The sequence below is a fragment of the Coloeus monedula genome (genome assembly GCF_965178545.1).
Source record: "Coloeus monedula genome assembly, chromosome: 5".
Lineage (NCBI taxonomy): Eukaryota > Metazoa > Chordata > Aves > Passeriformes > Corvidae > Coloeus > Coloeus monedula.
This window is the reverse complement of record NC_138785.1, coordinates 42,568,224-42,584,394: the sequence shown is the minus strand read 5'-3', so window position 1 is coordinate 42,584,394 and position 16,171 is coordinate 42,568,224. Positions and strand designations below refer to the sequence as shown.

Below are 16,171 nucleotides of genomic sequence, written 5' to 3'. Positions count from 1 at the left end.
AACAGAAACTGTACCGCAAAGAGCGTTAAAGTGCTAAGCTTGGAGCAGCATTCATGACGTTTATTTTCTCAGCCCCCACGTAATCTTCCATGATCTCCTCATGCCTATTGAAGTTCACCCAGGCACTCCATTCTTTGTCTTACAGCTCTAGGGTGGTGCTTGTGAACTACCCCACAGGACCTTTCATATCAGCACATGACACACAAGTGTCATTCACTGCTGGCCAGGCCAGGGCTCAGCTGTCTTCTTTAGTGTAGGTATCTTCTCTCCTTAAAGCTTCCAAAAGAACTTCATCTGAGATTTCTTCCATGGCATAATTCAGACTATCATCTGCAGCTTCAGCTAGTTCCACGTCTTCAGCAGCTTCTAGGAAACAGGCATCATCACTTGTGTTTTCCCACTCGCTGTCTGACAACAGGAGGTCTTGAGTCCAGCTGTTCTCTGGAGCTACTGAGCTTTTTGACAAGTCTGACACATTAGAATGTGGATTCACTTTTCCTTCTGTGTGGCCCCTGTCATCCATGCATGTGGACTCTTCTTCCTTTGAAAAACAAGAACACTACTTACTCCATATGAAAATACTCTTCATACCTTTAACTGCTCTGCAAGTGTGAAGCTTGTGCTGTCACACAGAATGGATACTGCAGAAAGCTGGCCAACAGGACAAGATTTTCCAGCATGTTCATGGATACCCACATTAACCTGTGGAAGCCTATTTTAATAGGAGTAGAATATCCATAACAAAATAAGGATGTTGTTTGTCTAGCACCATACAAGTAGCCTCTTGAATACAGCTTCATAAAATAATACAAGATTAAGACCAACTTCAGTGTCTGTTCAAAAATACTGTCAGGACCTGAAAATATTTAAATGACACTTTCTATGAAACAACACTAATAGCTATTGATGAGCTGCCTGAGAGAGCTTCACATGCCATTCTGCTGTGTGACATTTAGAGCTGTAAATTTAAATTTAAAAGTTGCAAAAATGCCAATTCTTATTGCCTAAGCAGTGGAAAAACTCGTATGTTCAGGGTGTAGAGTCTAAGTGCAGTATCAGGTCAGTTGAAATATTCTGTTTGGGGAAATGTGCTGTTTTAATACACTAAAATGGAGATAAATGAATTTCAGAAGTGAGGGTCACTGACTTATATTTGACTCTGGCTGACTCACGTGTTCCAGAACCAGTTCTATTTTACCTTGCCCAGCATGAAGTCAGACATGCACAGCAGAGCTAGACTTGGGCAGTTCTTCTGTTCTGCACCTGGAGCAGCCTTGTGGCTTAGAAGTTGGGAACTGCTGTTCACATCAGAACAGAAGAAAGTCTTTAGTCCCAGGTGAAGTTAGGCAATTCCAGTAACTTAGCACTGCTGGAGAACTTAAAAATGAATATATGGAGCTACTACACCAGCACAGCTGCTCTGGGGACCTCTTCTATATCACTGTAACAGTGAGTGGAGCTCTCCCAGCAGACTGGGATGTTAGTGGGAATATCCAAGGACTTCCAGCTACTCACAAGAACTTTAGCATCTCAATAGGACAAAAACGTACCTCTTTGAAAAGAGATGGGAGGCATATCCCAGGCGGTAATGGAAAACCTAAATCAAATAAAAGGCATTAATTAAAGTTAACATTCCAAGAAGTATTAAATATAATTGAGATCACAGGCTACTTACTTTGTGATTTGAAGTTTTGTTCTCTGCAGACAGGATCGTGACACTTTTGATACCAGACTTCATTCTTTAGATCTACCAGAATCCTAAGAATGAAATTATTTAGTTTTTTAGTAACAGTACATAAATGAAGTGAATTCATACAGTAGGAAACTCTAAATGAACAGGTTTTGTTTGTCCTCAGCTATGCACATTGCTTTCATACTCTTGGCAGACTTACTCCACACTTGTTTTGTATGATTTTTAGTAAACTTCAGGTTTCTTAAGTTAAAAGAAATAAATTTTTAAGACTAACATCTGAAAGTGAAATTTAGTCAACTTCATTACATTAAGCTTCATTACATCAAATTAAGATTAGCATATGGGACTTATCTGTAAGATAAGATTTTGTTGCTGCTGCTGTTACAGATAATTGCATTATAAAAGCCAAATAAAATCACTATTTTCTGTCAGCTGATGAGGCCACCCAGCTTTTTCAACTGTGTTTTAGAAATAGCAAACTTCAAGCAACTCACTTGAGAAACAGCAAGTTCATCTAGGTGTGGGGTTTTTTGCATAAAAAACACACAAAAACACATTCCTTATGTTCCAGTGGTTTTAAATCTTACATAAAATTATTTTTAAGTTAAAATACTTATACTAATTATATACTGTAATTCTAACATAATCTAAAAACCTGACTTTCCATCACTTATTTTGCTAAAACTAGAGGAAATCTGAGGCCTTGTAGAGTCACTAGCAAAACTCATCTTGATTCACGTTACAGGAATTACCATTCTAAAATGGCAGTTCTCAATTGGCTCAAATGAGAGAGTCATTTTAATAACCTAAGAATGTAGTTTCAGATGCACTGTAAATTAATTCAAAAGAGGTCTACTTGCTTTCTTATTTTTCAGCTTCCTAGCTGGGAAGTATCAAAGCATAGTACTGCTTAATAGCTTTAACATACTCTGAATTTTATGTTAGCATCTTTGGGCCCATATTTTAAATACCATGAATATTACGTCATAAACTATAAGAAGTTTATATATAAAGGTCCAGATAACACAAAGTAAACTTGGAGGAGGATAAATCGTTTCTTTGATTTTGTGGGGAGGGGGGTTTTGTAATTGAAACATTGTATCCCCACAGAGCAAGACAGCAGAAATTGTCACAGTTGCTGATTCTATTCATAAGAGTTTTCTCAGCATTTTTTGAGAGTAACAGTTGAACAGGAAAATAAATAAAGCTGTTTTAAACTGAATAGTTAAAGAACATACATTATGTTGTTACTTTTGTGAGCTCTTCCAATATTTTCACACCAACGGTAACCAGAAATATCATAAATAATTAGTTCTTTGAGAGAGAAGTAACTCCACTGTCGTATCCCTGAGGAAAAACAAAATTAATTCTTTAAATTCTTTAGAAATAGTGCTGCAGAAGACTAATTTGTAAATAGTAAGGTGGCCTCTTTACCTCCTTGCAGCCCATCTTTATTAACCAAAGAACGAACAAAATTATCAATTTCTGGATATGGTGAACCCTGGTAACCTTCCATGGGATCTGTTAAACCAAAGGCCACAAACACACACTGTTAGAGGGTTTGCCACTGTGATGCATCATTGTAACACACATTATATAGACCATAGGCATAAAATGTACCTGAATCACATCACACCCTTAAATAAAACCAGGGATAAATTCCTTGTTAGTTTCTTGTAGATCTTTAAAGGGCTACTATCCCCACCCCCAAGGTGCAGAGGGAGCTGAGACAAAGCAAGACAGCAGTGGGTACAGGAGGAGAGGGTCAGTGGCATTCAGGTGCTGCAGAGCATCCTTCAGTGCAGATGTGCTCTGCCTTCTGCAGAAAGGCAGCTGAAGAAGGACCCTCCGAGAAGCTATCAGGTGTACAAGTCACAGAATATCTAAGGTAAGAGTATTTTTTTTTCTATGCAGTAGAAAAGGCTTGAGGTACCTCTGCTTCCTCTGGTAGTTTTACTGTTTAAAAAAGCAGACATTTTTCTCTCCTTCTCTGAAAAGCCAGATGACAGAACTTTTATGTCATCACTCGCTCTGAAGAAAGGAGAGAATGCAAAGGAAAATGTATGATTCTTACAGCATAACACAGTACAGCGTAACTCACTGTAACATGCCACAGGATGGCACAACATGACACAGCACTGGGCTCAGGGGTGGGCCAGGAGACCTCCAGAGGTCCCTGCCAATCTTGCTCAGCCCGCAATTTGCTGTGCACCTTTCCCTGTCCCTGGTGCACTTTCCGTCTGGCTTTGGCAGTTTCCCTGACTCCCACCACAGGATGGGGGTTCCTCATCCACAACAGCAACATTTGGTTCCTGGCCAAAGTCCCAGGACCCAGCCATTTAATGACTGCTGGTCCACATTCCCACAGCAGGATGTGCTCTAGATGTAGTATTTATGCAAATACACCCTTTGTAAGGTTTCCATTTTTTTTTTTCTCTACAATGAACTGCTTTTCCTTGCCATATTGCTAACTGGAAGCCAGATGATCACAGAAGCCTAAATTCAAGACGGCAGAATTTCTCATCCATATTTATGGCAGATTCAGCTGATGTCTATGACCTGAATACACTACATGGTTTATTGGCATCAGTTCTGGATAATGAACATTGCAGGATATAAAACCTGAAGTCAGAACAGAGACATGTTTTCAATAAAAACATGATACCATTTTAACCTTCTTTCTGCTACAGCAATAGTTAGGATCTTCTTGAGATAGGGTATGACGTATCAGAGGTTTAGATTACATACAGAAACCTTGATGGTTGTCCGTATGAGTACCCAACCGAAGGAGGTGTCTGTACCAAATGGGAAATCTGGTATGCAAGAAAACACGGACAGAAAGCCCTTTTATTTCTTATCCTACTTTGAAAAATATTCAGACTTCTCATGTTTAACTGACTAGAAGTCTGTAAGCTTTGCTTCCAGAACAACACAGAAGCTGACCAAACTTAACAATGGTTATGTTTTGGCATTTTGAGTGTGTATAGAGAAATGAGGCATAATTCAGAAGCCATATCATGTTTGAAGGCAGGTTTAACAGAAGAACAGGACTCCCAAGAAATTTTTTCTTCAAAACCAAGAAATTCTACTAGGAACTCCTAAATTACACTGTAACAATGTTAATGGAATAATTGCTCATTCACAATAGTTATCTGTAACTGCTGCAGGAGAATTATCATTAAAATATGTATTTAAAAATATTGTAAATTTGACTAAAATTAAGTAATTACCCAATGTTGCAGATTAAAGAGGAAAGAAAATATGCTTCTTCCAAGGAAACATCCTTTTCACAGTTGGGGATAAAATTATTATCCTCTGCTATCTTCAGAATCACATTTTTTCCTGCTTTTGATGACTTATACATCCGGAAATTTCTGTTCCTTGTATAAACTCCTACAGGAAAACAGATATTTTTTAACATAGCAGTGCTGGCTAGGATTTAAGATATTGAGCACTTGTAAATAAAACAGTCTTCCTTAGGCCCAGCTAAGAGTCTAATGAATGGACAGAAGCTGTTACTACCTGGCTCACATCCCACAGGAGAAATGCAACAAAACAAGATCACACACACATTTACACTTCTATGTTACAGAAGAGTTAAGACAAGTGCTCCACATCTCTACATAGGCATTTTAATCATTCTAATTGGTGCTTTCGTAATATCTCCGCAAAATACAACTGTGCCCAAAAAGCTGCACCATTATTTTAACCAGGAACAACTTAATCAACCTTTCTGTTTTCTGTGGACTGCTTCACAGCTTTTCTGAGGCATGTATCCAATCTCATTTCCAATCTCAAAAACAAACAACTAAAAAATGAACATGTATCTTAACATTGAATAATCTATCTAATAATTGATTGAGAAGGTGAGTTTTATTTGCAGGTTGCATTTGATTTTCATGAAGAGAAAAGGACTTAGAGAGCCCATACAAGATGAACATCACAAAGCTTTCTGTCACTGCAGCCTCATGATATAATTCAGTATTTCAGCAATTTTAGCTTTAGCTTTCCAATTTTGAGGTAATGTGTATAACATAAATATTGAGGATGGGTAATTTTGGGGAACTAACATCAAATTCTCAAAAGGTGAGACAGGTAACAAACTGTTTTTATTTAATTTCCATTCACAAATATGCCTGAAAGAATTTTGAACATTAAGTGAAAGTAATCCTCCTGACTCAGTAACAGAGAAGCCTACTGTAGCCAAGTTTGGGATTACATTTCAGTAGATCAGACATACTGATCACAATAAAAGTGATCCTGAATTCCATGAGAAGAATTCGAAGGAATGGGGGTTCTTCAGAAGAGTCTGAGGAAAAAACCCAAGGTAAAGTCCTGTGCAAAAGCGGGCTAAGCTACTTTCATTTCCCTGACACAAGGCAAAAGCAGCAAAAACAGATAGGGAGTTGAAAAAGGCTGGAACTTTCAAACTCTAGTTTGACTACAGGTGTTGTGCTCCTGGAGTTTTGTAACACTCTAATACCATGAACAGGCTAAGCCCAGCTGGACCATGAAATACCCAACCCCAAATTTCTATTATTCCATCATTGAAACATAACAACTGCCATTCCAAACAGGAAAAGAAAGCTCAATTCATACATGTAAAACACAGAAAGCCATGCCTCTAAGACTTGTTCCATTATTAAGCAGCTTCTAATTCAACTGAAATAACACAAATGCAATATATGCCATCCTCTTTTAATCCAAATGGGAGCACTAAGCCCTTAAGGGGAAAAACAAAATTAGTCTTGTGTGGCAAGAATTACTTTAAACTTCAGAATAAAATAATTAAATGTAGTAATGATCCCAGTTTCAGCATGTATTTGAAGTCTCACCATAGGGACAACGGTAAGAACACCACTGTTCTTACTCTTTGTAATCAAAGATTAAGGAACATCTATCTCATTCTTAACCTTTGTCGCATCCCACAGAGCTTTAAAAACACTTATATTTACCTAGATCCACAAAAAGTTGGTTGTTGCCTTCTTTATCATTTACTATTAGGAAAGAAAAATCCAAATTTTCTCCCTGGTGTGACATTTCCACATCCTCTGTTTTGTGAGCAATGGCTGGCCAGTCTTTAGAAGCATCTTCAACAGCTGTGAGGTTTGGAAGAGAACCATCTAATCCAACTCCTGCAGAACACTGGAAACCATGCCCTGCTTCTTCTGTTGGAATCACAGCAGCCTTACTCTCCATTAATCTTATGGCAGGCTGCAAAATGGTCCTCACAAAGTTACCTTAAAAACAACCAAAAAAGTCCAAAAGCAAGTAATGTCATCTATGAGTCAAAAAAGAACTGACCGAGTTCCTGTGCAAACATTTTTCAAAACAACCAAGATGGAAGTGGTTGAAGTTCAGGGTCTTTTTAGCCCTTCTGGATTTTTAAAGAGAAATCTTTCAACCTGCCCACTGTATAAAATGGTGCTGGTCAGTAACTGAGAAAACACCACCTCACAAGAAATTGTACTAAACGTCTTAAAAAAAAAAACCCCTAAATATTAACAAGCTCAGATTTAAGATTCTGTAAAGGTTGTGATTGTTCCCCTCACTACTGCTTTCCCTAATTTCACTTTCAGAATGATTGAAGTTTACTTGCAGCTTCATAGTGTATTTACTGATGTAAGAGCTTGACCAAAACTTACTCCAACAACACATTGCTTTCACTTTCACAAAAGTATTTTATAATGACTTTTCAAACTCCCAGTATTGTAATTCAACTCCCATTGTACCTCCAGGCTCTGCTAGATGGTAACCAAAGACAGACAAATAAAAACCATTCGTTTTAGGCCAAATTAGTTCTAGGGAGAAAACAAGAGAATAGAATAAATACAGATGTGGGAAAAAAAACCTATGAAGTGGAAGGAATATTGGCAAGGATGATTCTGCAGTTGTTGGATGAAGCTTCCCTGGAGAACATCAATGAATATGAAATACTGTTCTTTCCATGCTATATATCAGCAGAATGACTCAGCATATCAAGCATCAAGATCATCACTATCCTCATAATTCATTACAGGATTACTGGGACACACAAATGACTCAAAACAACCCTAAACTGGCAATTCTCTGTATTGGAGTTGCCATATCCAAGAAATCCCAACTTACATCAACAATTAAAATTGCTTTCAGCTTTCTCCTTATCATGTTTATGCACAGGTGGCTTGAAATCATCTTTGTCCTGCCTTTTTGACCCTGTGCTGAGCAGAAATTAACTGTATTTACAGCAAATAACAATAGCTTTAATTGTTATGACTGACATTAACCTGAAAATTAAGGAGTCATAGACTTGCCAGTTTCATAGAAATCTGTATTTTTGTAAATAAAACATACAGGCACAAAAAAAGTTACATTTCTGCAAACACACATGCTAATCATAGGAAAACAAAGTAGAAGATGAGAAAAAACAAGGCTTAATGAAATATACAGTAATTTCTGCTGGGAATACATATTTGTTTCCACATATAATTCCATTAAAATAAACAGTCAAATGTGAGATGGCACTGTACAAAGTCAAAACCTCACCTTTTATTTCTAGGTGTAAGAGAAAAGAACACACTTACCAACATGAGTATTATCCTTAAATACAGCGTTTTGGGGTAGAAATATTAAGTGCCGACTAAACTTTTCATCAGTACTGGAATCCAAGTTCAAGACATCTTTTGATGAGCAATTTACATCATAAAGTTCTTTTAGTTTTTGGCTGACAAGCTGAAATTATAAACACAAATTATGTTATTCTACTCTAGCATTTTTAGTAGTCGTATCTATAAAACCTAACACAAATTCACATTCTACATTTTTTCCAAGGTCTTTTTTGTCCCCTCATTTTGAGCATACAATTAATTTAATTCAAACTAACCCATATCAAATTTTAACCAAGTTTGATATAGACTGTGTTTCCTTAAATACGCAAGTCACTTAACACTTTAACAGTGATAAGCTAAGGAAACTTTGAGTTTCACAGGTCAAAGTCTAGTTAGGTGGCTTTACCCCGCAGGTTGTTTTCCACCACAAAGCAGTTCACACCCACAGTGACAATGTTGGTAATGCAGGCTCACCAGGAGTGGAAATGGAGGCTGTCATGCTATAAAGGAGTGGTGAGCCAATTCAGTGTTACGGTTTAGCTAATTCATTGGTATGACTCCATGAACAATAACTAAGCAGAAAACATATTTCACTCTAAATTAGCTCTAAAAAAAACCTTCTATATGCTAAGCTAGTGATTACTCATATTTAGGACTGGGACTCAGAACCTAAAGATCTGGAAGCTTTGGGTTTTAGCAGCTCAGATCCCCCACTCAGAAAATCCAAAGTCCTCTTCTTAACCTGAGGAATCACTACATTTCAGATAATAATGGATAAATGCCTTCAGATTCTCCCTCAATTAAGGGTTCTTTATGAAGGAATGACCTCAATAATCTTACTTATGTTCATTTCTAACTAGAGACATGTAGGTGACAGAAGTCTCACAAACAGACATCCACTCATGATGAGATTTTATTAAAACACAAGATATTCTTCTAAAAACATATGAATGCCATATTGCACTTGCAGAGAGCTCATTTTCCAAAAATGTTTGCAATAAAATGGAAACTGCACTCATTAATACAATTGATAATTAGCAAAGGTATTTAAGTTTAGGTACCAAATTGGTAAATGCAGTCACATGATGCTCTCTACATCATAATTTAACTAAACTACAATGAACTGTCATCTAAAGAAACTTTCAGGAGGGATTCATCTAAGCCTTGATATACGACTGCACCATCAGGCAAAGGGAATGAACTGAGGTATATATGAATGGAACTTTTACTGATGCCACTTTAAAGAGTACCTAAACATTCCTTCAGTTTTACAGCTTTGAAGTGGCAGAGCACATAAAACAATCTTCAAAAGTAAACTTACCATGTCAGTAAACCTACCATGAATAAAAACGGTCCAACAGCCATCATTCTTTATTTTTGTCTCTCAATTATATTTTTTGTCTCTCACTTTGATTAAACCCTTGCTTTAATTAAAACAGTATTTTTACTTAATTAAAAATACCCACTGGGTCTACAATTCTTGTAATTTTACTATAGCATAATCAAGATAAAGTGGTAAATACTTTGGTTTCATATTAAATTAACAACTAACTCATCTACAACATGACTTTGCTCCAGTTTACCTCAATTAACTTCATGACCATACTCTTGCCATCTGCACCAGGATTCGCTGGTTTGTAAAACTCCAAATCAAAATAAAGTTTGCAAGCATCTTTTTCGGGAATTACTTCATAGCAATGCATAAGACTTGTTTTGTAACCTTTGCTAAGGAAAAAAAAATAATCACAACCTCTCATGATAAACATTATGAGTGTGATAAACATGCTTATCAGTTGCAAACAACGTCCCACATATTTGATTCTGCAATCAACCACCCATATTAAAAAATGTAGTATATATAGTATACTACATATATATAGGCTACTATATATAGTAGCCCTATAATGCTTTGAAAAATGTGTAAGTAACATCAGCATCAAATATCAACAAAGATTATTTGTCTGGCATAGAATTTAATTTTGTAAAGTATTCTCCTCTCCATACCCCCCACCCTGCCCCAGTCTTACAATACATACAGAAATGTTGTTGAGAATACAAGGAACTATGAAAACTACAGTAAAGAACTTAAGTTATCACTCATATATCTTTAGCACAAACAAAGAGACTACAAAGAGTTTTTTAAACTAAATTTTAAAATAATCTCATTTTCAATTTGAGAAAAAAATCAGGCTTTTTGTATAAAAATTGACTCAGATTTCTTTTACTTCATAGCCAAATGTTTTATTGTAAAAGAAACAAGTGGGGGGAAAAGTCCAGCACATGACCAAATTGTCAATACTTGGAACTACATCATGCAAATGCAAACCCATAAATCAGGTACCAGACATCTGCATTAACGCCCACTGAAACTGCTGTATGACTAGTCAGAGAAGTATGGCTTTGTCACGTGTTCGTACGATCCCCTGAGGAAAGCTGACAGCAAAAGCAAATCTACTGCTAATAAATTTCAGTTCAACAGACAGAGTCCTTAATTCACAGGAAACAGTGGCAACCTGCTACTCAAAAGAAAGTTGAAACCTGCTATAGAATATACTGTTTTGTCCTTATGAAGGCTTTTCCCATTGCCAAGATGAAACCTCAGGCAACCATTACAGCTCTGTGCTACTCAGAGCAGAAGCTGGCTCCTCGGAATACCTATCCAGTGACAGCTCTTACTAGGTAGGATACCCAGTATAGCACTATCTTTTAGTAACATACAGGATACCTTCTCAAATACTCACGTGTAATAAAACCAGAGCTCTTTATACGTTGTCACAAGGTAAAATCTCTGTCCATTCTGTGTGTTCTTTTCCAAAGCAAACACATGAACATCCTTTTTAAATAAAAACATTGAAGTTTTATTCAAAGAACCAGTTTAAATCTTCAGAAGTTCCTACTTGGCATCAACTAAAGGCTAGTAAATACTAGAGAACTATAAGCAGATCTCTTACCCTTTTCCAAGCTCAGTAGCATCTAGTTTTAATTTAGAACATCATTCTGATTTCAGTTACATGGGTAAAACTTCGAAGCTTTTCTTTGCTGTGCATTAATGTAAACTGTTTTCTCTGTAAACTCTTGGTTTTTCTGATCAGTGGCAAGTGCATCTGAAGGGAGGAGGAACAATGTCCTGAAAGGAGCAGCCTCATGGACATGAAGGACAGTACAAGCTTCATGGCAAACATTCTTCAGACATTATGTTGTTTAGAACCAAGAATGGAAATTTGAGAAGAAAACAGAAAAAAAACTACTGCCAAGCCAATGAGAACCCATTTTGGAAAACAGGCTGCCAGGATTAAATACCTGAAACAGCGTGGAGAAAAACACAATACTTTCTTTAAAAATAGCCATCAATTTGAAAAGTATTAAACTGAAAACAGAGGATACCTTTCACACAATATTTATTTGGCTAATCACTTCTAATCATCTGAACCTGCTGCTCAGATGCCACTGGAGAGTTGTATTGTTTGTATTTAGTCTCTGCCTCTTCTTTATCTCTTTTTCTTCCTCATTTTTTCCTCCTCTTTCTTCCTATTCAGTTCTCATTACCTTCACATTCTCCAGCCCACCCTGACAGCTTGTTCATCTTGAGAAGAACAAATTTATCACTACAATGTTACCAAAAAGTACTTCTACAGTTTGAAGTTAACACCACATATGAACTTGTATATTAGAACAGAACTAACACTTCTTAAAGATACCACCAGTGCAACATGACCTACAAAGACAAAAAAAAAAAAAATACTTGCTGTTTCAGGATTGGGAAGAAAAAGATCTTGCAAACTGATAAAGACTGCCCACAGCAATTTTAAATGGTGTTCAATCTTGAAAGTATATAAAAGAGTAGAGACATTTGCCTAACATATAATATACCTCTTTGCAAGTTTTTACATAATTAAAAGCTTCAGCCTGTCGAGAAAATATTTTCCAAATAGAGGATGGCATAGAGGGTTTGGACAGTCTTGGTCTATAAACCGTAGGAAGAGGGTTTCTTTCATAGTGAGATGCTCGTTCTTCCACTTTCTTCAGTCTTTCTTGCCATCTTCTCTTCATTTCTCCTGAAGCAATTACACACAGTCAAATCAGTATCAATTTCTGTTTGCAAGTCAATTTTAATTTTAATATATCCTGTACTCATCACTGCCTTTGATTCTGGTTTTGTTGCATGTAATTTATTAATTAACTGGGAGTAGTCAATATTCCAAAATCAACACCCAGCCCTGCTATGATGCTTATTTTAATATTAAATATCTCTACACTGTTTTGGAAGTACAAGAGCTTCATATTAATGCTATCAAAGATAAACACAACAGAATAACCACAGTAAGGGAAGGCCTAGAAAGTTTCATTTTTGTCTACAGAATGGTATTACACTCCTCAAAAACTATATGAACTGTTGTCTAGGCACATAACATTAGTAAGGAGTGAATACTGTTATTTTGCTTTATGGTTGGGGAGACAAATGAGATAATTAATTTGTACGGTAGTACAATACTTGAGTTCATAAGAAGAGCTAAGACTTCAGTGACTCTAGCTCTGAGCTCTGTATCTCAAAGCAAAAGAACTGAAATCCAAAATGAGGGCTCCATTCTCCACTGCCAACCCTTGCTATTGATCAGTAATACTTTCATCTGCTTTAAAAGCTCATGTACTTTTCCCAACTTTAAAATAGCAATCTTATCTCTTTTCAAGAAATAGAACCATGCAATAACTCTTGCTATCTTGAAACCTTTAAGCTTCTAGTTCCATAAAGTAATCCAAATGTTGTAGAGTAATTTAGTAAAGCATAAACACACAAGTGGAACACCTGCAAATCAGTAAAAAGCACTGCCAGGAAACTGTGAAACAGAGGAAGAGAGGCAAGAAGTAACAAACATGAAGGGGAATCTTCTTGTTTTGCCCAGCATAACTACTTGGTTCTCCTAACAGCCCCTGGGTTGCGGTGAAAGATAAAAATGAAACTGAGTGAACTGAGAAGTATTCAAACCTTTAACAAGCTGGATCCACAAGGTGAATTTAAGTATTTAAATATTCTTGTGGGGTCCCAAAGCCCAAATTTTAGATTCTCTCATTTCCCCCTCCAAGTTTTCCACAGCAAAAGTTCTTGGACACATACATTTCTGCCCACTGTTCTAAGCCTACCAGTGTCTTGATAGTCAGTGCCTGTGTCAAGTCTAAGTAACAGAATGTTTTTTCTCTAACAGGGGTCAAACATTATCTCTATTGACCTTGTCAATCTTCTGACCTGTGTATTTTCTTCACTCCCTTTTTATGCTCTTAGTTTCTTCTCTGGGTATGAAAAGCTAGATTATAGTCAGCAATCAGCATTTCTCAGAAGTGCTAACAAAACTTTCAGTTTCATTTTCGTGCTGTTGGCTGTAAATTAACTGGGTGCAAAGGACATCCCTACATCAGCACTTTCCCACAAGGTGACCATTAGAAAGGGAAAGCAAAGGAGAAGCCCCATAATTCTCTATTAAACTTTCTAGTTATATCAGAATGTATTTTTGCAGAAACACAGCTGGGAGGGTACCTGAACCTGGGAGAAGGTTGATGACCCTTACTTTAAACTGAAACCTATCATAGTTCTCGTAGTCCAAACACTCGGACTCTCAGCAGTCAAACATATCAAGTCTTTTCAAGGTAACTTCAATTCCTGTGTGAACTGTAACACAGCACATCTATTTAGAGCACATAAAATTTACACTCATAGACCAGCCTTCTGAGTTCACTGGGAAATTCCCACTTCATATCCCTCTCTTATGTCCCACCAGAAGTAAGGGCAGTACTTATTTTTGTTTGACTTGACAGAAAGAAATTTTGTCACCAACATGTTTGGACTTCAGTGTTGTTGACTCAGCAGGATGGAGAACCTGGAAAAATGTCTCCTGAGCAATGAGTTAAAGAACTTGCTATTTCATTTTCCCTATTTTATGGAAAACTACTTCTCCATTTACTTCTCATGATAACGACAAAACATATTATCCACACCTACCGACAACTGAAGCTGAGACATGCAAATCAACTGCTACTCAAAATAACATTACACTTGTTTCCTGACTGGTGTATCATGCAACATAATTCTATAGCAGAATTCATGGTCCTTGACACAAATAAATCCATGAGATTTCCTCCCAGCTACTGATTCAGCCTTAGAAGAACACATTAAACTCCTTAACATTAGTGAAAATTAGCTTAGCTATCCTTACATTGAGCTGACAAGTGGCATACTAACAAACACTACTCATCTTCCCTCAACAACAACAAGGAGCAACAGATTTTCATCTTGCCCTCCTAAAAGAGGAAGTGGCCTCTACAATTATAGAATGGGTGAGGTTGTAAGGGACCACAGTGGGTCACCTGGTCCAACCTCCCTGCTTGAGCAGGGTCATCCTAGAGCACATGGCATAGGATTGTGTCCAGTCAGTTACTGAGTATCTGCAGTGGGGGAGGCTCCACAACCTCTCTGGACAATCTATTCCAGTGTGCAGTCTGTTCCTCAAATTAAGATTGCAAGTGCAAAATTCAGTATATCTGACCTGGTGATAAGACCTCAAAAAGTAGGTTAGTACCTGTTATGAGAAGCTGAAATATGTAGTTTCCAATGTTATCTGACTTCTGCTACGGAAGGTCGATGTACAAATATGAAACCAACTGACCTGAAAGTTGATGAGGAAGCCAAAATTATCCCTCAGTGTCAGAGCACTATTGTGCAAGGCAGGTCTGTGGGCAGCCAGGGACATTCACCATGCAGGTAGGTGAGAACTCTGCCAGAAGGGAAGGTCCTGCCGTGGTACAGGCCAGCTCACCCAAGGGGATCTCGCTCACTGAGGTCTGGAGGGGAGCTGCTCATTTAGTAATTGTCCCCACAGATTACTCTAGCTGGCCATTTCCTTTACAAACCACCATTCTGTCAGAATCACAGAATATTCTGAGTTGAAAACATCGTCTAATCCAACTCCTGGCCCTGCACATGACCATCTCTAAAAGTCACAACGTGTACCTGAGAACGTTGTCCAAATGCTTCTTGAGCTCTGTCAGGCTTGATGTTACGACCACTTCCCTGGGGAGCCTGTTCCAGTGCCCAACCACCCTCTGGGTGAAGAACCTTTTCCTGATACCCCACCTAAACCTCCCCTGACACAGCTTCAGGCCATCCCCTCGGGTCCTGTCACTGGTCACCACAGAGATCAGTGCCTGCCCCTCCTCCCCTCATGAGGATGTTGAAGACCTCCTCGTGAAGACAATGAGGTCTCCCCTCAGTCTCCTCTCTTCCAGGCTGAACAGACCAAGTGACCTCAGCTGCTCCTTATACAGCTTCCCCTCAAGGTCCTTCACCATCTTCCTTGCCCTCCTTTGGACACTCTAGTAGCTTTATATCCTTCTTACATTGTGATTCCCAAAACTGCACACAGTATTTAATATGAGGCCACACCAACACAGTATAAACGTACCAGAACAGCACATTTGTTTCAGCAGGCACAGGAACTCAAACAACAGAGCAAACCTGACGAGGTTTGGGTTACACCATTCACACCCAAGAGCTACAAGGGCAGCCGTACCTGGCTCAGCCCTCGGAGCCCGCAGGGCGCGGTGGCTCAGTGTCCCCCCGTGGGGCCCGTCCCGGAGAGCCCTGCCGGGAGAGCAGAGCAGAGAGCAGAGAGCAGAGAGCAGAGAGCAGAGAGCAGAGAGCAGAGCAGCCACCCCGTGCCTCCTCAGGCTGCCCTCGCACGCCTCCCTCCGCGCCGGGAGCGGCCCTCACGACGGGACCCGCCTTCCCCGCGCCGCCGAGGCCGCTCCCGCCGTCCCAAACTCACCGCCAGTGCCCGCTGGCTGCCGCCATTGGAGAGGGGGCTGTCCGCCCGGGCTGCCCGCCCTGCGCGGGGAGGAGCCA

The 16,171-nt window shown here is 38.6% G+C and overlaps 1 protein-coding gene across 3 annotated transcripts; it reads right to left on the bottom strand.

Annotated features, from left to right (window-relative positions):
* Positions 1-84: 84 nt before the first annotated feature.
* PRIMPOL (primase and DNA directed polymerase) lies at positions 85-15,870 on the bottom strand. 3 transcript variants are annotated; one of them, XM_082282356.1, is made up of 13 exons: positions 15,840-15,870; positions 12,151-12,335; positions 11,022-11,113; positions 9,864-10,005; positions 8,257-8,404; positions 6,649-6,933; positions 4,924-5,086; positions 3,627-3,724; positions 3,128-3,214; positions 2,932-3,040; positions 1,676-1,758; positions 1,551-1,597; positions 85-541 (listed from the first exon to the last, which is right to left on the bottom strand). In XM_082282356.1, the coding sequence occupies exons 2-13, from the start codon at positions 12,328-12,330 to the stop codon at positions 236-238; spliced, it is 1,740 nt and encodes a 579-aa protein (XP_082138482.1). In that variant the 5' UTR covers positions 12,331-12,335; positions 15,840-15,870; the 3' UTR covers positions 85-235. The 3 variants fall into 3 exon arrangements, with proteins under 3 accessions (XP_082138482.1, XP_082138481.1, XP_082138483.1); XM_082282355.1 differs by lacking the exon at positions 15,840-15,870 and adding an exon at positions 14,850-14,875; XM_082282357.1 differs by lacking the exons at positions 2,932-3,040; positions 3,128-3,214; positions 3,627-3,724; positions 15,840-15,870 and adding an exon at positions 14,850-14,875.
* Positions 15,871-16,171: the final 301 nt, after the last annotated feature.

Coding starts and splice junctions, on each gene's coding strand:
- PRIMPOL (XM_082282356.1), bottom strand. CDS start 12,330: ATGAAGAGAAGATGGCAAGAAAGACTGAAGAAAGTGGAAGAACGAGCA. Junction 11,114..12,150: donor ATGTAAAAACTTGCAAAGAG/GTATATTATATG, acceptor TTATTTAAAAAG/GATGTTCATGTGTTTGCTTT. Junction 3,215..3,626: donor AACTACCAGAGGAAGCAGAG/GTACCTCAAGCC, acceptor TTGGTTTAACAG/ATCCCATGGAAGGTTACCAG.